At 38.8% G+C, this 24,150-nt stretch overlaps 1 protein-coding gene across 11 annotated transcripts in view; it reads right to left on the bottom strand.

Annotated features, from left to right (window-relative positions):
• LOC106076031 (endothelin-converting enzyme homolog) overlaps positions 1–24,150 on the bottom strand; it is a 259,051-nt gene that overhangs the window by 63,515 nt on the left and 171,386 nt on the right. For 2 of the 11 annotated variants that reach the window (XM_056011085.1, XM_056011423.1), the window contains exon 1: positions 5,434–5,518. The exons of 4 other annotated variants lie outside the window; for them this stretch is intronic. Coding sequence is in view for 1 of the 7 variants with exons in the window: in XM_056011359.1 (XP_055867334.1) it covers positions 5,434–5,447 (14 nt within the window). In the remaining 6 variants the exon portion in view is untranslated. 5 more of the 11 variants (XM_056011298.1, XM_056011506.1, XM_056011359.1 and 2 more) reach the window with 4 other exon arrangements.

Raw genomic sequence — 24,150 nt, 5'->3', positions numbered from 1 at the left:
CATGAAGCATTGAAAACACATGTCTGAGTCAGAGCTATAAGACGCATTGAGAACACATGTCTGAGTCAGAGCTCTATGAAGCATTGAAAACACATGTCTGAGTCAGAGCTATAAGACGCATTGAGAACACATGTCTGTTCGAATCAGAGCTCTATGAAGCATTGAAAACACATGTCTGAGTCAGAGCTATAAGACGCATTGAGAACACATGTCTGAGTCAGAGCTCTATGAAGCATTGAAAACACATGTCTGAGTCAGAGCTATAAGACGCATTGAGAACACATGTCTGAGTCAGAGCTCTATGAAGCATTGAAAACACATGTCTGAGTCAGAGCTATAAGACGCATTGAGAACACATGTCTGAGTCAGAGCTATAAGACACATTGAGAACACATGTCTTTTGGAGTCAGAGCTCTATGATGTATTGAAAACACATGTCTGAGTCAGAGCTATAAGACGCATTGAGAACACATTTTTGAGTCAGAGCTATAAGAAGCATTGAGAACACATTTTTGAGTCAGAGCTATATGGGGCATTGAGAGCACATATCTGCGTCAAAGTTCTATGTGACGCATTGAAAAACTCCGAGATCTTGTTAAGATCATTGACCTCGCTGGTAAATTGTGAGTGAATCCAAAAGAAATACTTTTCATCACACGATCCTGTAATGTCCGCATCGAAGTAGTTTATGCAAAGTTGGCAAGCGAAAGCTTAAGTAAGACTTGATCCCAGAACCACTACCTATATTTTGAAGTGTCATCCACACGGCCAGGCAAAAACTTATTATTTGGTTATCAATAAACTGGTCGAGTTGTACGGAGTTTGGTAGAGACGTTTATCCAGAGATCAAAACGTCCGAGCTGGCTAAATATTGTAAGGCTCTGGACGTCAGAAACGTCTTTCCCAAGACGAACGACCCAAACTAATCAAACAAATCAAAATAAGATACATATAATTTAATATTGTTTTCAAGTTCAACTTCAAATAGCTTTAGATGGATACAAAGACCCAGCTGTGACCTAAATTACTTGCTTTGCATCACGCGGATGAATTCGTTGTCTGATAAGGGTGAATATAGATTTTATTTTCATTTCTTTTTGTTTGGAGAGTGACTTTGTCCAACTTCAGCCATGCATTTCGTCTACCAATGGACCTCATTCACCAATCGTAAACAAACAACATTTAGTCACGTGATCTTAATTGAAAAAAACAACGGGAAAAAAACTGTCACGTGACAACCATCACGAATTAAACATGAGATCGTAAATTATATAGAAGAGATAGAGCACCACGTGGCTAAATGTTGTTTGTTTACGATTGGTGAATGAGGTCCAATCGTTTCTCTGTTTCTCTCTATCTCAATAAGTGAACGCTGACGTCAGAGCTGAACTTTGATGCGCTTCCGGCAATCGCATTTGGCATGCTATCATCCACTGAAAAGAACAAGCGAAGCTGTCCGAACACCACCCATTGCCTTTATTAGTAAGGATAAATGATGAGGATAAATATCCCAAGTTCTAGGATTCGAAAAAATAATAGCTCGCAAATGTGTATTTCACCCATTCATCACACATCCTGTCCAATCCCTAATCATCTTTGTTTTGTAATAAGTAGTTATTCGTGCAAAGACGGCATTACAACTAAAAGAGACTCGAAACAGGATTAATACAGTAAATTTGACCCCACGCTGACCTGCTAACTACAGTAAAAAAAAAAAACTTAAACTCTACGACTATATTACAAGGGCCTCAGGACTCGCAAAGACCTTCCTTCAGGGAACAGTACCAGGAAGAAAAAAAAAAGAGGCAGACAATGAAATCGATTTAAGACAACATAAAGGAATGCCTATCTTTGAGAGAGGTTCTATCCAGGGCGGGGGGACAAGGAGGAATGGAGATGGATGGTCGGAAAATCTTGGGTGGTGCCCCGACCGAAAAATAGGCAAAGGTGACGCTATTCCTATAGGTCTAGTTCTACGTAGACACCAGTCTCCTGGTACAACGATGGATATTTCCTGTTATTACTTTGCTTATGCTCTGGAAAACGACTTAAGGTAAAATGCTCTAAATTGCTCGAGAAGGGGGGGGGGGGAGATGGTAATTTGGCTTAAACTTTTTGCTTAAAAATTCACCTCAAGTTAAAAAAAAAAAATGATGTATGTCACAGTGACCTGTGAACGGTCGTGCTGTGCAGCGCTGGCGTCACGAGACTCACGTCACCAGATAGCCTCGAAGCCAGCACACACGAAATCAAAAAAACACAGCTCGTTTGAAAGGTAAACAGACACATGGGGGCTGGAAGAGTTGGCTGTTTGTTTACTAATGCCTGTGTGTTTTTGTGTTTTGCATTGAGGAAAGAAAGACAGAAGAACTCTTGTGTGTAAAACATTCGTTTTTTGTCTGCTGGAAAACAAAATGTACGCGAACACTTCCCGTGGCGTGTAACTCTTTTATAAAAAAAAAAAAAACACATCAATATGCTGGAATGAAATCAAGAAAGAAAACACACTCTCTAACAAGCAAAACTTGTGAAAAAAAACCTTTAACCCTTAAAATGCTGAGCTGTTTTACAATGAAGACATAGAAAAGGAAATTACCATGTTCATGTTTAGAGGCTAAGCTACCACACGCATCTCAAGGGTTAAAAAAAAAGCTATTCTAAAGCTATTCTAACTCCACGCTTAAAACTATATAAATCAATAATGTACAAGTTATCTCCCTTATTCAATACCAAAGAAAATAATTATTTACCAATAATTAATTGACTAATTCGGTATTTTTTTTTTCAAATTGATTAATGCTTTGTTAGGTACAATAAATAATTGTTTAAAGTATCAACTTTATCGGAGAATGCGTGAGGGAGAAATAGCGTTAACAATTATTTAATAGGACTAAACCCAACAAATTTAGCCATATCTAACAAAAAAAAAATAGTTTCCCTTATTGATATAAAATTATTGATATAAAAAATTATTAACAACCAGTAATTAATTGACTAAGTGGTTACTACGCTAAAGAATAATTTTTCGAAGTTTCAGCTTGATCTGAGAATGGGTGTGGGAGAAATAGCGCGTACACACTTTTTACCAGACAGACATAGACAGAAGGAGTTGATATAAGCTTTCTAAAAACAATCTTCTACAGATGGAAACAAATGTATTCAAAGATATCATTGATGGAAAAAAAGAAAGGATTTTAAAAAAGATGTGAAGGAATAAAGAAACAAATCCATATGAAAAAGAATGTTTGGACAGTCAAGAGAAAAGAGTAAATGCAATGATAATGAGAGAAACCAGGCATAAATATCAGAGACAAGATGTTAAATAAATATTTTTAAAAAATAAAGATCCAAGTATCAAAAGAAAATAAATGTTAATAAAGAAAAGATAGGTAAGAGGAAAAAAAAGAAGAAATGAATAACTCTAACTTCTAACGATAACAGCGATGAATAAATGATTGCAGGCTGTAGATTCAGCAGTTCTCAACCTTTTATGCTCGGCGACCCCTTTTTACTATCCCCCACTCTGCCGCGACCCCCACCCACACAGCGATAGAAGAAAAGACAATAACAATCCATATTTTCGATGGTCTTGGGCGACCCCTGGCAAATCGTCAATCGACCCCCCAAGGGGGTCGCGACTCACAGGTTGAGAACCCCTGCTAGAGATGAATGGACGAGAAATGAATTATCGTAAAGCTGAAAAGGCCAGAAATTGAACTATAAAATACCCAGAAATAACCAAAACAAAAAGAGACACGACAAGAAACGAATCAATTTTGAATGTCAAAAGTATGGAAACGAAATTTAAAACAAGAGATTCGAACCACGAGCCATCTAATAACTCACCCGCGTAACATAGCATTCCAACTTATCTTCCCTAAGTGGGGGGACGCCAATTGGAATGCTAATTTATAGTTTGTGGATGATAGTTATTAGTCATTGCACTGTTTTTATAGAGATAAGTGACTTAAATGACGTAGTCTGCTACTGAGATTAATTCTAGTCTAGAGCGAGAATAAATATACCGAATATAAGAAGAGTGGAAATAATAACTAGAAAAAGGCTTTTTTCATCGCTAGTAGATATAATGTTTCCATACTGCCACTTAGAAAACATTATCTCTCAACACAAAACAATTCCTTTCCACTATTTAAACATTTAAAAGAGTTATTTGAAAAAAGAACAAGCCAAATAAAAATAAAAAAAATTAAACAAAACTTATCTAAAGGAAAGAACAGCAAAATCACTGCCATATCTCTCGATACTGCATGGTTTAACACCCTTTTTTAATTTAAAAAAAATGTGGTAATTACCTCTAAATTTGTTAATGGTCCGATTGATTCGAGTATTGTCATGGACTAAGAATAAAAGTGCGAAATTAAACTTGATTCAAGAAAGGGAAGTGGGGAAACAAATTGTACGAAATGACCAGATAGCCAAACAGAGTGAGTTTTATAAACTTCGTGATTAGTAAAGTATATTGTGCTGTTAAAATTAAGTACAATGAAGCTGAATTAACTTTTAGAATATAGCAGTCTCTAATTAACATGCATGATTAGATTAGACGCATGAACAGGCGTAGGGCGTAGACTAATTTTTTTTTCAGGAATGTCAGGAATGTATGTAATTAATAAGATCCGGTAATCTATAAAAGTAATTGCTCTATAAGTCCAGATTATGATTACTATCATAGTTCTTGTCAAATTCTGTGAAAGCGTTAACCATAAATTAACATTGGTTCAAAGGCAGAACACCACATGGACGCTGGCTACCTGGTCGTGTGGTAAGCGCTTAGGGCTGTTATTACGATGGTCCAGAGTTCTATCCCTGCCCACTTCCACCCCTCGCCAGGAGTTTTGTGCTAAGTCTAGGACACAAGAATCTTCGTTTCTGGAGGAACGTCCAAAATGAGATACTGACGTTCAAAATTTATCTTATAAAACAAACATTTGAATGAGCTATTGACGTCCAAAACTTATCTTATACAACAAACATTTGAATGAGCTACTGACGTTCAAAACTTATCTTATAAAACAAACATTTGAATGAGCTACTGACGTTCAAAATTTATCTTATAAAACTGACATTTGAATGAGCTACTGACTTCCAAAACTTATCTTATAAAGCAAACATTTGAATGAGCTACTGACGTCCAAAACTTATCTTATAAAACAAACATTTGAATGAGCTACTGACTTCCAAAACATATCTTATAAAACAAACAGATACTGACATTAGACAACGTAAACAGTTTGACCGATACGTCATCACTTTAAAGTCACTTACACTTAATTTAGATTTTGATTTAGACAGGACGAATTCTTTACTAGCAATAAACTATCCACAGTTAGAATACATCACAAAGAATGAGATCTATAAATAACAGGGGTAGGTAATCCTCCAAAGCGAACAGAAGTCATTCAAGAAACTTACTTTTTGGTATGCATTTTTTTTCAGATTATTTCACAGGTCTGAAATGTTACACAGCACGTCTTGCTTCGAGGCACACACCATACACACACACACACAACACACCTGTAGCATGATTAAACAAAAATACACACACACACGCAGACACTGATAGTTGGGGGCAAGCATATGTTTTTTTTTTCTCTCCCCTTTTTTTTTTTAGTGTTTTTTATTTATTTAAATAAGAGGCCATAGTTCTCAGGTCTGCACTTCAGATAGTCTAGATCTCAATCTAGGTAGTTAATTTTTTTTTACAACTGAGAATAATTTATTGATAAAAACTTAGATGATTATTGTTTGATATAAAGTTTTATCAAATTCATGTGAACGAACCATTTAGACGATTTGCTAGAACCTAGAAAGTATTAGATCTAGTGGAATGTAAAAAAAATGTTCGATTACTTAGCGAATAGAGGGTCAAAGGTTGACATACACAATGGATAAAGGGTTTGAGGTTAAAAGCTAAAGGTCATAAAACAATCTTCTTTTTTATGTCGTATATCACTAGAGTTTAATTTTAAAATCAAATCTTGTATTAATCGCGATAAACAAGCAAAGAAGATCTAATATACACTATAGAAGATCTAATATACACCATTAAAGATCTAATATACACCATTAAAGATCTAATATACACCAGGATGGCTGCCTGGTCGTGAGGTTTGCGCGCTGGACTGTCGTTCGGATTTATCGATGGTTGAGGGTTCAAATCCTTCCCGCTCCCATCCCCCGTCGTCCTGCGGGAGGTTTGGACTAATAAGATCTAATATACACCATTAAAGATCTAATATACACCATTAAAGATCTAATATACACCATTAAAGATCTAATATACACCATTAAAGATCTAATATACACCATTAAAGATTTAATATACACCATTAAAGATCTAATATACACTATAGACGATCTGATATAAATTATAAAAGAACTAATATAAATTATAGGTCATACAAATTATTTAAAATCAACGCTTTAAAGGGGACAGTACTGTCATTTCCCTGATATCAATTAATACTTGAGAATCTTGAAAAACATATTCTCAATTAGAGAGAATAATTCAAGAATTGAGTACGTATTCTGAGTATTTAACGGAACACTTTGCTTATTTATTTTGAGAAATTTATTCACGTGGTGACCTACTTGTTAATTAATCAAGCGGAACACCTATTTAGGACTCGCGGAACACTAGGGTTACACGGGACGCCGTTTGGGAAACACTGGTGTAGAGTATAGAGGGACCCTAGGTATCCTCTACCAAGACCGCATTAGACTTGAGGAAAATCAAAACAGGACCACAATGGTTACTGGACTCTCGGATAAAATGCTGACCACAAAAAAACGTGAACAAGATTTGTACCAGACAGACAGACAGACAGACAGAGTTGATATAAACTTTGTTAACAGAGAGTATAAGAAATGTGCAAAGTATGTGAAATGAAAAGAGTTATGGATCTAAATATTTAGTTCTTTTCGTTTCATGCCAGATCCAAATTATTCTACTGAGACACCATAATGTTATTTCTACTGAGACAACTCATGTTGGAATATTTAAAAAATTAGCCCTCATGATGGAAGACATGAAAAGAGTTTGCAGTGCAGTTTAAATCAATCAATGATTATTCCCCAAGGAACCTGAACACTTCCGGTTGGGTTTTTATAGGGCAAAAAACAGTTGCAAGGGAAAAAAAACAACAACATTAGCTTTATTTAATTTAACAATATTAATTACCTTAATTATTCAGTTAATTAGCATTGTGGATGAATATTTTTGTTTAACAGAGGTCAGCAAACTTTTAGGAGTGAGACGTCACAATGAAGTGTAACGGAGAGTGCCGATGGAGAAGCTTAAGAATCGTCTTAAAATTGCTAAAAAAAAACTAATACACAATATCAGGGCACAGACTAGATTAAAGATGTTTGTCAATATCCGGACACAAAGTAGATAACAAATGTAGGCAATATCAGGGTAATAACTAGATTACAGTTTTAGGTAATATCAAGGCACAAACTAGATTATGGAAATAGGCAATATCAGGGTAAATACTGAATAGCCTATGTCCAGACATTTATATATAAGGTATGGACTGAGTCACAAAGGCTGTGTTAAAACACCTTTTGGGTCTTTGGCTTATGGCAAGGTGTTGATCCATTTATTGAAACTCATAACGCAAGCATCAGAAAACAATGAGGTGTCAGAAACCAAGAATACTACATTCTGGAGCTATTATCTATCTATATATAATTCTCTTCATGGCTAAAGAGTTCGGACATCACGTAATGAAAAGATCACTCTTTTATTTCTGCAAGTCGGACGGACTAGAGTTACCCCACGTAATTTTAGAGGCGAAAAAAAAAAGATGGGGGAGAGAACAAGTAGTATTCATCCGTCACTAAATAGCAGGGCCGAACTTAACCATTGTAACCAAGAAGTTATGGAAAGAGAACAAGTAATCTACTCTGTATTCACCCGTCACTAAATAGCAGGGCCGGACTTAACCATTGTGGAGCCCTATTCGAAACTGATTTCGCGGGGCTCAGTTTGGGTAGGGATTTTCATAATGAGTGAAAATTAAGAGTTTGTATTAGAAAATAAATTCGTCTTCGCATTTCATTCATTCTTTACTACGCACAGAATTACTTTACGAGCCTAGCGTGTAGCGAAGTCATTCAGCATATCATACAAATTCTATAACCTAAATAGATCACGCTCAATAGCAATAATTACCAAATGTATCAATCTATCTACGAGAATTGTTGACCTCAAGTAATTATTCATTAGTTTGAGGCACAAGAAGCTTCTTTCACTAGATTCCACAATTGCGGGTATTGCATAATGCCGTTTTTTTTATCGCGCATAGGATTGGCGTTTTCCATGTTGAATGACACCCCTAAATGACAATTGTTATCTACTTATTTCAAGAGATATGTATGAGTTTTCAAAAGATTTTAATAATTTCCGGATATTTCCATGACGTTTTCGTATATTTTGCAATTTCAAGAGATTTCCAGGAGCTCCTGGTAAATCGACAGGCGGCCACGGAAAATCTGTTATAAGTTATAAATTGGTTTAATTTAATAATTTATACACCTAGAATAAGCGCTGGTCCTATGAAAGTGCGGGTTCTATGAAAGTGCGGCGCCCACTGCGGTCGCATAGTTTGCAGTAGCCTAAGGCCGGCCCTGCAAAATAGCGGTGTATGCTACGCCGCCGGTCGACTAGTGCTACTATAAAAGGTGTCTGTACAACGTTAAGCGCCTGTCAGATATAATGATTCTATAGCTCGTTAATTACAATTAATGTGTAATGATAGTGATAGTAATAGTAAGTATATAGGCACGTCCTACACAAATCATACGTCCTACACAGATCCTAAGTCCAACACAGATCATACGTCCTACACCAATCATACGTCCTACGCAGATCATACGTCCTACGCAGATCATACGTCCTGCGCAGATCATACGTCCTACGCAGATCATACGTCCTACGCAGATCATACGTCCTACACAAATCATACGTCCTACACAAATCATACGTCCTACGCAGATCATACGTCCTACGCAGATCATACGTCCTACACAAATCATACGTCCTACACAGATCATACGTCCTACACAAATCATACGTCCTACACAGATCATACGTCCTACACAAATCATACGTCCTACACAAATCATACGTCCTACACCCGTCTTACACGTTGGCAACAAACATGTTAACATCTTATTGGTGGATATTAGCCCAGTGTCGTTTGCGTAATCACTTTGTGGGCAGCTGGATTTCTGAGTTTTTTGTGGGTTTCTTTTTTGTGAGGTGTATTACTCGTTCGTTTGTTAGTATCCTCAATCCGTCAACCAAACCGTTGTAGACGAATAAATTTTTTTTATGTAAAGATAGAAATAAATATGAACAGGAGGCTTTCAAAACAAAACTGAATATAACTTGTAATAATAAATATACTCAGTCTCAACTAGACTGTAGGTGCGTGGAGAAACACAAGGGAGATGATCATTTAAAGAAGAGATAACTCACTAAAAATGCACGCTCTTTCGGTCGCTTGTCTCCCTTCTTCCACATTCAAACCAGTATTTATTAACTCCAACTACGACATACCACGTCATGATTTCATCAGAATCCATCCAGCTCACACAACCAAAATCATCCGCCCAACTTCTTTCATGGGGGTTATATTAGAAAATAAATTCGTCTTTTCATTTTATTCATTTTTTTACTACGTACAGAATAACATTATATTAGAAAGACACACATAGATTTCATAACACGAGATAGCGTGAGAAAGAGAGAGAGAGAGAGAATAAGAGAAAGAAAGAGAGAGAGAGAGAGAGAATAAGAGAAAGAGAGAGAAATAGAATGAGCAAGAAAACAAGAGAAAATAAAAGAGAATGAGAAAAATGAAAGAAAAGAAATCAAGATTTTATTTGCCAGTAGTTCACTGACCTATATTTTTTCTGAAAATTTAAATAAAACCAAATTGCATGGGAAAACATTTTGACATAGCGCACATTTCTCTCCACTGAACATCTGACATTAATGTCAAATGTCATTAAGATGTAATTGTCATCTGTCACCTCTTTGCACTTTGTTTCCAAATCCTCTCTCTTCATTTTCCTGGTCAACATTTGAACTCGTTAGGCCGCGTCTGGCGTTCAACTTTTTAAAAATCTCAATGGAGAATGATTGTCATCAAGACTTAGTCATGCGTTGTCATCTTTCATATAGCGGTATCAGCAATCAGATATTATTTTGGCCCTTATAAAATGTCCGCTTCGGCTGTTTGAGCTTCTATAATTAATATTAATATTATTATTTTTATTTATATTCTTCAAGTGTCTAAATCCAATCTACAATGAACTTGTCGCATGGCAATGTATTGGCTTAAAGCAGGGGTTCTCAACCTGTGGGTCGCGACCCCCCTTGGGGGTCGATTGACCATTTGCCAGGGGTCGCTTAAGACCATAAAAAAATATGGATTGTTATTGCCTACTCTTCTATTGCTGTATGTGTGTGTCAAGGGGGCGGGGGTCGCGGCAGAGTGGGGGGTTGTTAAAAGGCGTCGCCGAGCTTAAAAGGTTGAGAACCGCTGGCTTACAGTGTCATTGCAATAGTTATACAAGAATAGGAAGAAACTAGAACATACAAAATAGAGCCGTGAAGTTTATAACAAGAGAATGTGCACATTTGATTAGGCTCTCTAGTAATTATAATTTTAGTAAAATCACTCAATTTAGAAAGCCTTCAGGATAGAAGACTCAAAAGTTAAGTAGCAATTATAAATTATGGCTTTTATATAGCTCAGAGCGCTTTGGTCCAATCTCATTTGTGGACCAGTGGAAGGGAGGGGTACCTAGGAGAAGGTTTTTCGCGTGCTGCCTTTAGGCGCTCAGTAAATATAGCTCAGCCCGAGTCGGGTGACGAACCTCGAGCCACCCAAGCTAAGTTCAAGCGCACTTAGCCTCTCGACCACGAACAACACTGAACCATAATCTTCAAATTCAAAAACAAAATCGAATAAAATACTCAGAAAGACAAATAGATTACCACGCGTAACTTTCTCTAGAGAAAAAAAAGGGGGGGAGGGGGGAGGGGGAGGACAAGTAATCGTCCCTGTATTCACCTATTACTAAATAGCGACGTATGCTACGCCGAGGGTCGACTCATTTAAACAAAATGTTACTCCAGGAAATCACGATTACATAAGTATCTTGTCTCACAATCTCACGAGATTTAATCTTCCCACGTGATTCCTGTCTCCAAGCTCCGCCCTCTTTAGTTTCAAGCTATTACGTCATTTCACGAAGACACGTGCAGTTCCGTAACAGCAAGGAAATAAGCGAGTGGTGGAATTCACACAGTTAGATAAAAGAAAGTCGTTGTTTTTCCTCTGAGACTCAAAGGTGTATTCTGACTTTGTATGTCAGACTGACACGACATCTACTTAAGACTTAACACAGTGCCAGCTCTGCTTGTTAGTGATGGCGCCTTGCCACTTTTCAAAGCACCTGATCTGTTGTTTTTTTTATCACGACTAATGAATGACAAAGTCTTCGATTCGGAAGATTAAGGGTGAGTAAAAGTGGTTCTCATGAACATGCTTAGACCCAGCTGTGACCTACATATTTGGTTACGACTGATGCAGACAAAGCCGTTGTCCTCCGAGGTCTATTTAAGTTTTCTTTACGTCTTTAGTGCCTGTTTTCGGTAAGGGCTTTTTTTTTATGGGCCTCGACTTACCTTTAGGCAGCTGAGCTGTGTCGGACACTGATACTAAGCGCATGCCAAAGGCGATCTTTTCTGGCTAGCCCCAATTAGGCAAATTCCCAATTGTGGGAAGCGTGGTCGAGAGGCCAAGTGCGCTTGAACTTGGCTTGGCTTAGCTACCTAGAAGGGGGCTCGAGGTTCGACACCCGACTCGGGCAGAGTTGTGTTTACTGAGCGCCTAAAGGCAGCACGGAAAACCAACTCCTCCAACTCCCCTCCCCCCCTGGTCCACAAATGAGATTGGACCAAAGCGCTATAAGCATGAAAGTAGCGCTATATAAAAGCTATAAATATATATATAATTAAAGGAGGACGGCGTAACAGATGTGTCCCCCCACCCCTCCTTTTTCTGGAAGCGCTATTAAGATCACCTCAGGCGCCATTTCGTCCTCACTTCCGTAGAGGAAAGTAGCTGGCAGCAGATGGCCTCTAAAAGAGACTACTACGGAGGAAAGATTTACCTCTAGAATGGCACAACCTTCTCAGACTGTAGTGCAGCGGTGGGATCTTTTTTTAATGGCATACAAGTTTTACCTCAACACCGTAAGCGAAACGTTTTTAAAGACCAGCTTAGGGCGCCACCTTGCTTAAACTGAGATATAAGAAAGCACCTGGCAGCATTCTGAAGGCGGCTTTGGGACGAGACAGCGGGAGCTCACAGGCCGCACGAGACCAAAAGAAAATCCACTGCCGAGGACAGACGTGGACAGAGAGAGGAGAGTCTAAATCGACCACGGGTGGACAATCGTTATGTCTGCGCTATGTGTGGCTAAATATGTAGGTCACAGCTGGGGCTCCTCATTAATCTTTGGACTTGATACTTTAAAGACTTTAATAAAGCCTATAATTTTTTAAAGAAGGAAAAAATGCAAGCTGAAAGAGCATAACTCTAAATATTTTTTTTAAGGTTATCATGGAATTTTAAAATGATTATCATCCTGAAACTGTAAAATGATTATCATTTTGGAAGTGTACAATTATCTTCACTTATGTAAAAATAAAAAATACAGTATTTGTTTTTTTCGAAGCATGCAACCTGGCATCTCATTTTGGTCACGCTTCATTAAATAAAACTGCGATACAATCAAGTCTGGCCGTAGCCTGTGATATTTTATTATCTCCCTTTGACCAAATAATTTTTTTTATCACGCCTTTGTCTACATTTTACAACCATTTTTACGAGCCAGCAGTTTTAAGCCATTTTCAGTGTGCCACTGGATTACGCTAGCAGTCCGTCTATCGCTATCAGGTTGTTTTTTTTCCAAAGGCTTTATTTTGATGATAAAAAGGAGGAACTCCCCAGGGGCGTAGCTAGGAATTTGCCATCATTTGGGGGCCCGTGGGCTTGACCTCTTTTGGGGCCCCTGCATTTTGAGTAATATTCAATACTTAACGTAAAAAAAACACTCTTTAGGGGCCCCTTCAAGTGGGGGCCCGGGGGGGGATTTTCAAATTCTCCCTCCTCCTCCCCCCACCCTAGCTACGCCACTGGAACTCCCTAGTGCTATGAAGAGACGAAAGCTGCTGAGCTAGTTCGGTAATATTGTCGGACATGACTCGATTTCATAAGTCCTCCTTCAAGGTCCAGTGGAGGGAGCACAAAGAAAGGGTCGTCCATAGGAAAGCTGGCTGGACAACGTATAAGAATGGACCGGCCTCTCTCTTGATACTCTGCTGACCGGGAAAACTGGGATAACTTTTTTTTACGCAAACTGTCACAGCACCCCTACGAGGAAAGTCAAGGGATAGATCAGATGGTGATAAAAATTTAGGGCCCGTTAGAGAATTTCGTACATAGCGTGGAAAAAAAAAATAAATAGCTGGCTTATTTTTTGGTCTATCCGGCATACAAAATAAAGGAAGCACAGATGAAATATTGTATGCGATTTTTTTAAAACAATTTTTAGCATTGCAGTATTACATTTTCTAAGCTGTTAGTTTTTTTTAACACAAGTGAATTCTATATAAAGAGTTGACGAGACTCTTCACTATAGAGAGTAAAATGTTTTACATGTTTCGGATGTTCCTTCAGAGTTGAAGATAATTACTTCCTAGTCCAAACCTCCCCGCAGGACGACGGGGGATGGGAGCGGGCAGGGTTTGAACCCTGGACCATCGGTAAATCTGAACGACAGTCCAGCGCGCAAACCGCACGACCAGGCAGCCATTTATCACAATTTATAAACGGGCAACTATTTAACGTTGAAAAAGAAGATTTAATATGGAATTGAACTCTCACGCATTGACATATTATTCTATTATCTTATTAATTCTATTATCTTATTTTTTTTTTAGCTGGCAACAATGAAATTTAATTTAGTATCTTATCTTATATAATACAGACGTTACTTCAAATAAGAAGATGATTGCGTTCTACGCGTCATGCATGTTAACCAATGACTTAAATTCTGCCAAGTCACTGGTTTTCCTGGCTGACTCAGGCAACCCATTCCATGCTCTAATAGCACTAGGGAAGAAGGAGCATTTGTATAAATTTGTCCTAGCATATGGGACGAGGAATGTGCCTTTATCTTTGTGTCTTTCTGAGTATTTTATTAAATTTTGTTTTTGCATTTGATATTGTCTAGTTTATAGTAACAATCTTAAATATATATAGGCTTAAAAATTATGACTGAGCCAGTCACATGACTGAATGACTGCTCACCTAAGTTTTACGCAGAACGGGCCGATAATCTAAAAGTTTACAAAAGTTTGTGTTCTACGCATGCGTACTTGTCAACAGCGGCCATGTTTATTTTGGTTTCCACAGACACGAAAAGCTAACAAATTCTTGATGAGAAGTTCAAAGATCAGATCGGTGTAAAAAGACAGTGCCGGCTCAAGGCGAGTACAACGCCCTGTAAGTTCAGACATTATAAACATACACGGCACCTGATTTAGGTGATACGTTGGAACTGGGTATAGGCAGGTGGGGATCAAGAGAGTGGTGATTTGTTGGAGGGGGGGGGAGGAGGGGCAAACGCTTAAGGTTATAAATAGAAATAATATTAAGAATAGAAGGGAGATAATACAAAGATAGGGGAGTAGGGAAAGCTATGAAACAAGGGTAATGAATAGTAAGTGGCGATTGTATCTAACTTAGAACTAAAAAATATATGTTAAGAGTTTCCCTATCACACTCTCTCCCTCTCTCACCCTCTCCCTCTACCACTGACTCTCTCACCCTCTCCCTCTCTCTCTCACCCTCTCCCTCAATCTCTGTCTCTCTCACCCTCTCCCTCTCTCTCTGTCTCTCTCTCTCTCACCCTCTCCCTCTCTCTCTCTCTCTCTCTCACCCTCTCCCTCAATCTCTGTCTCTCTCACCCTCTCCCTCAATCTCTGTCTCTTTCACCCTCGCCCTCTCTCTCTCTCTGTCTCTCTCACCCTCTCCCTCAATCTCTGTCTCTCTCACCCTCTCCCTCAATCTCTGTCTCTTTCACCCTCTCCCTCTCTCTCTGTCTCTCTCTCTCTCTCACCCTCTCCCTCAATCTCTGTCTCTCTCACCCTCTCCCTCAATCTCTGTCTCTCTCACCCTCTCCCTCAATCTCTGTCTCTTTCACCCTCTCCCTCTCTCTCTGTCTCTCTCACCCTCTCCCTCTCTCTCTGCCTCTCTCTCTGTCTCTCTCACCCTCTCCCTCTCTCTCTGCCTCTCTCTCTGTCTCTCTCACCCTCTCCCTCTCTCTATCTCTCTCTCTGTCTCTTTCACCCTCTCTCTCTCTCTCTGTCTCTCTCTCTCTCTCTCTGTCTCCCTCACCCTCTACCTCTCGCTCTGTCTCTCTCACCTTGTCCCTCAATCTCTGTCTCTCTCACCCTCTTCCTCTCTCTCTGTGTCTCTCTCACCCTCTCCCTTTCTCTCTCTTTCACTCTCACCATCTTCCTCCCTCTCTGTCTCTTTCACCCTCTCCCTCTCTCTCTGTCTCTCTCACCCTCTCTCTGTCTCTCTCTCTCTCTGTCTCCCTCACCCTCTCCCTCTCTCTCTCACCCTCTCCCTCTCTCTCTCTCTCTCTCTCTCTCTCTGTGTTAACGAACAATCTACACATGCTTGTGTATATAAAGTTCAAAACAGATTCAATGTATATAAATAACCCAGGAAGAAGCGTCTCACCTTTCACAATGTAGCACATAGTACAACTTATAGTAACTCACTCCCATCTGTAGATATAATCTCATGGATTTGTTTTACTCGTTTTTCCCTCTTCCTATTCTCAGATCAAGTTGAAACTTTTGCACAATTATTAATTGTCGAAGACTATGCACGAATCAATGAAAAAAACAAACACATTTTTGTATTTAATTAATTAGTGGTTATTTAAATTTTTGTTTTATATAGAAGAGGGGGAGATAAATCTTACAGTATTGATAAATACGGTAGTGGATGTGTGGAGCTTTTCTTTATACAAGCTTTGTTTTTTATGAAAATTTTTTTTTTAAATGTGTGTTTACCTTTCTGTCTCTATCCATCTGAGTATTGGTCTCTCTCTCTCTCTCTCTCTCTCTCTCTCTCTCTCTCTCTCCAATATATACATATATACGTGTGTGTGTGTGTGTGTGTTGCATGTATTCTCCGATGAAAAATAATTTTAAAATAAAAAACAATATAGTATTCATGCATTCAAAAGCTGTCTTGTAACAATGAATGTGAGACTACACCATTTCTAGAGTTAAGTATATCTATTAGGCATTCAGAGTAGAACCTAAAGTTAGAGTACACGTCGCCATCAATAAAACGTGAGTAGTGTTGAGCTAGCTCTTTTATTAGCCCCCCGCTTTGGATGCCATCTTGACATGGCTTGTTTTATTGGTGCACTCATTCGCGCCATACTCTTCATAGCGGACAGACACGGGAATTCCCCTAAAAGCCCAAACACACACACACCAGGCCAAGGGTCCCATTGGAGACCCTAGGCCAGGGGTTCTCAGCCTGTGGATCGCGACCCCTTTGGGGGTCGATTGACCATTTGCCAGGGGTCGCCTAAGACCATCGAAAATATGGATTGTTATTGTCTACCCTACAATTCTGTATTTGTGTATAGGGGGGGGGAGAAGTCGTGGCAGAGTGGGGGATTGTAAATAGGGGTCGCCGAGCTTAACAGGTTGAGAACCGCTGCCCTAGGCGAAGTGAAAAATGTGGCCCCCAAATGAAATAGAGAAGCAAAAAAAAATTACGCAAGGAATTATAAACTGTCCTGTATCTATATCTAAATCAACAAATAGGGTACATTTATATAGCGCCGATAGCATTAGAATACTTCTTGGACGATTCATGATCACTTGACTAGAAATAACGTCTCGACATTTCACCAAATGGAAGAATTGATGGTCGTCTAACATACGTAGTCCAGCTAGTCATACGTAGTCCAGCTAGTCATACGTAGTCCAGCTAGTCATGCGTAGTGCAGCTAGTCATACGTAGTCCAGCTAGTCATGCGTAGTCCAGCTAGTCATACGTAGTCCAGCTAGTCATACGTAGTCCAGCTAGTCATACATAGTTCAGCTAGTCATACGTAGTCCAGCTAGTCATACGTAGTCCAGCTAGTCATGCGTAGTCCAGCTAGTCATGCGTAGTCCAGCTAGTCATGCGTAGTCCAGCTAGTCATACGTAGTCCAGCTAGTCATACGTAGTCCAGCTAGTCATACGTAGTCCAGCTAGTCATACGTAGTCCAGCTAGTCATGCGTAGTCCAGCTAGTCATACGTAGTCCAGCTAATCATACGTAGTCCAGCTAGTCATACGTAGTTTAGCTAGTCATGCGTAGTTCAGCTAGTCATACGTAGTCCAACTAGTCATACGTACTTCAGCTAGTAGAGAAAGAGACAATATAGAAAGAAAACAGAAACCTTTATAGACAAAGGAGCATAACATGCTTACAGGTAGGTCTTTTTCATATACATACCAATATACATAGGTGCACACAAACATACCCACATATATAAACACATGCCAATAAAAAGAATAAAGAATAAAGTTTCGGATAGAAAGAAAGCTAACTTCTTCTAAACAACTTAAAACAATATCTTTACTTTGAATAAAAAAGTTGACAAAGAGAAAAAGTTGACAAAGAGAAAAAGTTGACAAAGAGAAAAAGTTGACAAAGAGAAAAAGTTGACAAAGAGAAAAAGTTGACAAAGAGAAAAAGTTGACAAAGAGAAAAAGTTGACAAAGAGAAAAAGTTGACAAAGAGAAAAGTTGACAAAGAGAAAAAGTTGACGAAGAGAAAAAGTTGACAAAGAGAAAAAGTTGACAAAGAGAAAAAGTTGACAAAGAGAAAAAGTTGACAAAGAGAAAAAGTTGACAAAGAGAAAAAGTTGACAAAGAGAAAAAGTTGACAAAGAGAAAAAGTTGACAAAGAGAAAAAGTTGACAAAGAGAAAAAGTTGACAAAGAGAAAAAGTTGACAAAGAGAAAAAGTTGACAAAGAGAAAAGTTGACAAAGAGAAAAAGTTGACGAAGAGAAAAAGTTGACAAAGAGAAAAAGTTGACAAAGAGAAAAAGTTGACAAAGAGAAAAAGTTGACAAAGAGAAAAAGTTGACAAAGAGAAAAAGTTGACAAAGAGAAAAAGTTGACAAAGAGAAAAAGTTGACAAAGAGAAAAAGTTGACGAAGAGAAAATGTTGATGAAGAGAAAAAGTTGACAAAGAGAAAAAGTTGACGAAGAGAAAAAGTTGATGAAGAGAAAAAGTTGACAAAGAGAAAAAGTTGACAAAGAGAAAAAGTTGACAAAGAGAAAAAGTTGATGAAGAGAAAAAGTTGACAAAGAGAAAAAGTTGACAAAGAGAAAAAGTTGATGAAGAGAAAAAGTTGACAAAGAGAAAAAGTTGACAAAGAGAAAAAGTTGACAAAGAGAAAAAGTTGATGAAGAGAAAAGTTGACAAAGAGAAAAAGTTGATGAAGAGAAAAAGTTGATGAAGAGAAAAAGTTGACAAAGAGAAAAAGTTGATGAAGAGAAAAAGTTGACAAAGAGAAAAAGTTGATGAAGAGAAAAAGTTGACAAAGAGAAAAGTTGACAAAGAGAAAAAGTTGACAAAGATAAAAGTTGACAAAGAGAAAAGTTGACAAAGAGAAAAAGTTGACAAAGAGAAAAAGTTGACAAAGAGAAAAAGTTGACAAAGAGAAAAAGTTGATGAAGAGAAAAAGTTGACAAAGAGAAAAAGTTGACAAAGAGAAAAAGTTGACAAAGAGAAAAAGTTGACAAAGAGAAAAAGTTGACAAAGAGAAAAAGTTGATGAAGAGAAAAAGTTGACAAAGAGAAAAAGTTGACAAAGAGAAAAAGTTGACTAAGAGAAAAAGTTGACTAATTAAAATCATCTTTTTGTCCACACCCTTATCTTCTCTCTCTCTCTCTCTCTCTCCCTGTGTGTGTATCTCTTCCTCGTCCACTTCTCTCAATGTATCTCTCTATTCCGCTCTATCTGTATCTCATTCTTTCTCTCTCTCTTTCACCCTGTGTGTGTGTATCTCTTCCACTTCTCTCTATGTATCTCTCTATTCCGCTCTATCTGTATCTTATTCTTTCTCTCTCTCTCTCTCCCTGTGTGTGTATCTCTTCCTCGTCCACTTCTCTCTATGTATCTCTCTATTCCGCTCTATCTGTATCTCATTCTTTCTCTCTCTCTTTCACCCTGTGTGTGTGTATCTCTTCCACTTCTCTCTATGTATCTCTCTATTCCGCTCTATCTGTATCTCATTCTTTCTCTTTCTCTCTCTCTCTCACCCTGTGTGTGTGTCTCTTCCTCTTCCACTTCTCTCTATGTATCTCTCTATTCCGCTCTATCTGTATCTCACTCTCTCTCTCTCTCTCTCTCTCTCTCTCTGTCTCGAACCATTCATTAAATCTTTCAGTAACCCTCTAGGGCTAACCAAGGGACATAAATATTGTTGTCCACTCACCCTCTTATCTCAGCACTTAATCATTGCCTGGTTATCTGCCCCTGCTCCCCGCTCCTTATAGGACATTTCACTTTGGGATTTATCACACCAAACAACACCTCCTCTGTCTCCCCCACTCCCCCCTACACCCACCATCACTAACCGCCCCCCCACCCGCCCGCTATACGGTCATGTACAACAGTAGGAGCCCTATCATTCTAGCACTTTCCTTTTTTTTTTTTTTTTTTCACTATTCTGGTTTCTTTGAAAAAATAAAAGGTCAACTCTATAGCTGAGCATTGACCACGCCTGGCTACCCTGCTGGGGTTAAAGACATGCGACCATGCGTCAAGGGAGACGACCAGATCGTGCAGCATGGTACACGCTTCATTGATTCTTTTAACTACAATGGCTAACACTAAAAACATTAATTTTTTTTTTTTAATCTTTCAAATCACTCTTTTTGGCCTTTTGAAAAAGTTGATTGTCCGCTTTGACGTCTGCAACCTTCACGTAACCTAACCAGACGATTTTATTATCAGGTCTAATTTTAAAAAGTGATATACATCGAGGGTTCTAAAATTGTTTGAGAGTCCTTAATTTTTGACCAAAGTGGAAATAGGATGAAAACCAAGGGTTCCAAACTGTTATATGGTGTTTAATTTCAGACCTGATCCATTTAGGATCATTATTTGCTCTCAATCCTAGATCAGTATACTGACACTGATATCAGATACTGTCATACAATACAATGGTTCCCCAAATTTTTTTTTTCTAAAAAATTAGATTTTTGGGGACGTTTTCAGTACAGGAATCAAATGTTAGAACCTCGTTCTTGTGTGTACTCAGATATACCACAAGCTCCACTACATTCAAGAAGATTATTAAGAACTGCCTGTTGAAAACTTATTCTGACTAGTTTGTCTTTTAATTATTGTTCATACTATGTTCAATTAGATTTGGCCTTCAAGCCTTTCTCTTCTTTTTTGGGTTCCCAGTTTATGCCAAGAAGCTAAGATGCCAGGATGGACACGGACCCAACTGAAAGGAATGAGGTAGTTCCGAATCTCTGACCTACTTTATAAAAAGCCACGTGACTGTGGTTTTATACATGGCAATAATGGCAATATCTTCCTATGATAAGATGTAGATCTAGATTTAGTACTAGCCTAGATCTAGTAATCATACTAAATAACCATACAAATTTGTGAATTATTGTAAGTTTATTGTAGTTTTTATTCCTTAAGATGTCTAGATCTAGACCTATTTTCATGTTTAAATTACAATGAAATCAATGAGGTCATAAATGTAAACAACACACCCACGTGACCGAGAAGAGATCCGGAACTACCCCATTACCCAGAACAGAGTCTGATGGTGGAGAAATGTTCAGGCACTATGCCCCACTGGGAGTCAAAAGGATTAAGTCAAGTCAATTCATGTTCTGTTTGTGTTTCGGGCCTAAATTATGCTTGTTAACAGCACCACATTAATTTTATTATTATTAGATGGTCTTAGTATTAGAGTATAAAGTTAGAACTTTATTTATATTTTGTTTGATTTGTTAATACGAAGTACTCTATATTTTGACGAACTAAATGTGAAATAAAATAATCAATGTACGTATTCATAGTAATGACTGATAGAATTACCATAGACTATACTTATATATAGTCTATGGTATTACTAACGATAAAGTTGCCAACTCTGAGAGTACTCATTTATGACTTATGTCATCAGAAAGCAAGTTTACCCCGTTGTTACGTTACTAGGTCAGGACCAGTAAGAATATCGAAGTGACAAGGGACTCTATATACGCGAAAACAAAAAGTACCTTAATGGAAAATGATGTTTAAACTTTATACATTGGATTATGGACTTACATAGTTTACTTACAAGTATTATTTATATAGAAAAGAAATTTAACTTTTATAGACTTTTGTTACATTTTCTCTCCTCTTGCCTCCCTTTGTACTGTGTCCTAAAATAATTTCACGCTATTTAACTCTTTCTCTACGTAATTATCTACCACATTCTGGTGGAATCAACGCTGGTATCGTCAGTTAGGAGAGTAAGAGTTAAAAGCAATACCATTTCAGTCATTGCGGCTTTGATAGAGAAATAGTGCATCACGTCATGCGTCACAGGTTTCAGTTGAATGAGCAATGTGTGTATCTGTCTTGCCCCAGAGACAAACATCATTCATTAAAGTTTGAAACATTCATGGCGGTATATATTAGTCACGTCAGTGCTTCTAGCATTTCTTGTTAGGACGTAGGCCTAAAGTGGGTTGGAACTACTCCCCAGTTTGCACGTTCGGCTTTTAAAGAGTGACCCATAACCAACCAGGGGCGTAGCTAGGAATTTTCCAACATTTGGAGGCTCGGGGGCTCGACCTCTTAGGGGGCCCCCTGTATTTTACATAATATTTAATATTCAATGTAAAAAGCACTCATTTGGGGCCCCACTAGTGGGGGCCGGGGGGATTTTCAAATTCTCCCCTTTCCTCCCCCCACCCTAGCTTCGTCACTGCCCATAACAGTGTTATTATCTATGCGTTTTTATCCAACGGAGACTTGTAGATCCTCATTTTCCCCGTTTCCGAGTTCTAGCCTAAATAAGAACAGACATGACAACTTCAATATGGGACCATTGTTAGCATTTCAATTATAGCCTTTATATAGCGCTACTTTCATGCTTATACTACTTATAGCATGCTCAGAGCACTATGGTCCAATCTCGTTTGTAGACCAGTGGGGGAGTGGTATCTGGGAGAAGGTTTTCCGTGCTGCCTCTATTCGCTCAGTCAACACAGCTCTGCTCAAGTCGGGTGTCGAACCTCGAGCCCCCCTACATGGGTAACCAAACCAAGTTCAAGCGTACTTAGCCTCTCTCACAAACTTAGTGAAATTATGAAGTGATTGGGCCACGATTTGTGAGCACGAAGCCTAAGCCTCTACGTTTTCCTGCCAACCTCCTGCCAACCTTCTGCCAACCTTCGGTCAACCTCCTGCCATCTTCCTGCCAACCTCCTCTGCCAACCTCCTGCCAACCTTCTGCCAACCTTCGGTCAACCTCCTGCCATCTTCCTGCCAACCTCCTCTGCCAACCTTCTGCCAACCTTCGGTCAACCTCCTGCCATCTTCCTGCCAACCTCCTGCCAACCTTCTGCCAACCTTCGGTCAACCTCCTGCCATCTTCCTGCCAACCTCCTCTGCCAACCTCCTGCCAACCTTCGGTCAACCTCCTGCCAATCTTCTGCCAACCTTCGGTCAACCTCTTGCCATCTTCCTGCCAACCTCCTCTGCCAACCTTCTGCCAACCTTCGGTCAACCTCCTGCCAACCTTCTTCCAACCTTCGGTCAACCTCCTGCCATCTTCCTGCCAACCTCCTCTGCCAACCTCCTGCCAACCTTCGGTCAACCTCCTGCCAACCTTCTGCCAACCTTCGGTCAACCTCCTGCCATCTTCCTGCCAACCTCCTCTGCCAACCTCCTGCCAAACTTCTGCCAACCTTCGGTCAACCTCCTGCCATCTTCCTGCCAACCTCCTCTGCCAACCTCCTGCCAACCTTCTGTCAACTTCCTGCCAACCTCCTGCCAACCTCCTGCCAACCTTCTGCAAACCTTCGGTCAACCTCCTGCCATCTTCCTGCCAACCTCCTCTGCCAGCCTCCTGCCATCTTCCTGCCAACCTCATGCCAACCTCCTGCCAACCATTGCAATCGATTAGTAAGAGGCTTAGCAAAATAGTTCACTTTAATTTTATTTTTATGGCATTGGATTGAAACGTAGTAAAAAAATCCGGCCCACTGGATGCGGAAAAGATTTAAGTGGGTTTCTTATTATGAGGCAAAACTGAAATATACAGCGACCTCCGAAATATACATTCGTATGCTCTTGATCTACTGTGTTCTTATTGATAAGCCATCAACTGGATTTCATTACTGACAAGAGTTTGTCAAATTATAAATACAGAATCTACATTGTGATTTTCATATAACGGAGACGAATCCATAAATAGCAAGCATTTTAGTAATTTCAGTGAACAGAGTACTTTTGAATCTATTAGAAATCTATATGCAAACAAAGAGCAGATTGCTGTAAATTTTAAACAAGCACACCTCCAAAGAATTCATAATTTGTTAATCCATTAAATTTTGATAATGCTAACCAGATTTCTTTCTATTTCATATATGTATGTATATTTTATTTCTAATTATTAGAAACCGAAACTATTAGAGCACGCATTTAAATAACTTTACATTTGCACTCTTTAAATGTGCACTGATATGACTTTTTTGTATAGTCATCTTTGTATCTTTAATTTCTGCTACAAGTTCATTTAAATTTCAATACAATTAAATATCTGGGATGATATTTTAAGCTGTAAGTCTAGTCTATGCACAATACATTTCTTTTGCGCCCTATAGAGGTGCCGGTGACACGAGTTGAAATTCCGAGAAACAAATTTAAAACTCATTTTTGCCCCGGTAGTCAGATTATCTGCCCCTGTCTATTGTTTCAGCTAATA

Source organism: Biomphalaria glabrata, chromosome 1, assembly GCF_947242115.1.
Source record: "Biomphalaria glabrata chromosome 1, xgBioGlab47.1, whole genome shotgun sequence".
Taxonomy (NCBI): Eukaryota; Metazoa; Mollusca; class Gastropoda; family Planorbidae; genus Biomphalaria; species Biomphalaria glabrata.
Note: the sequence above shows the minus strand (reverse complement) of the source record. Positions and strands in the feature narration are given on the sequence as shown.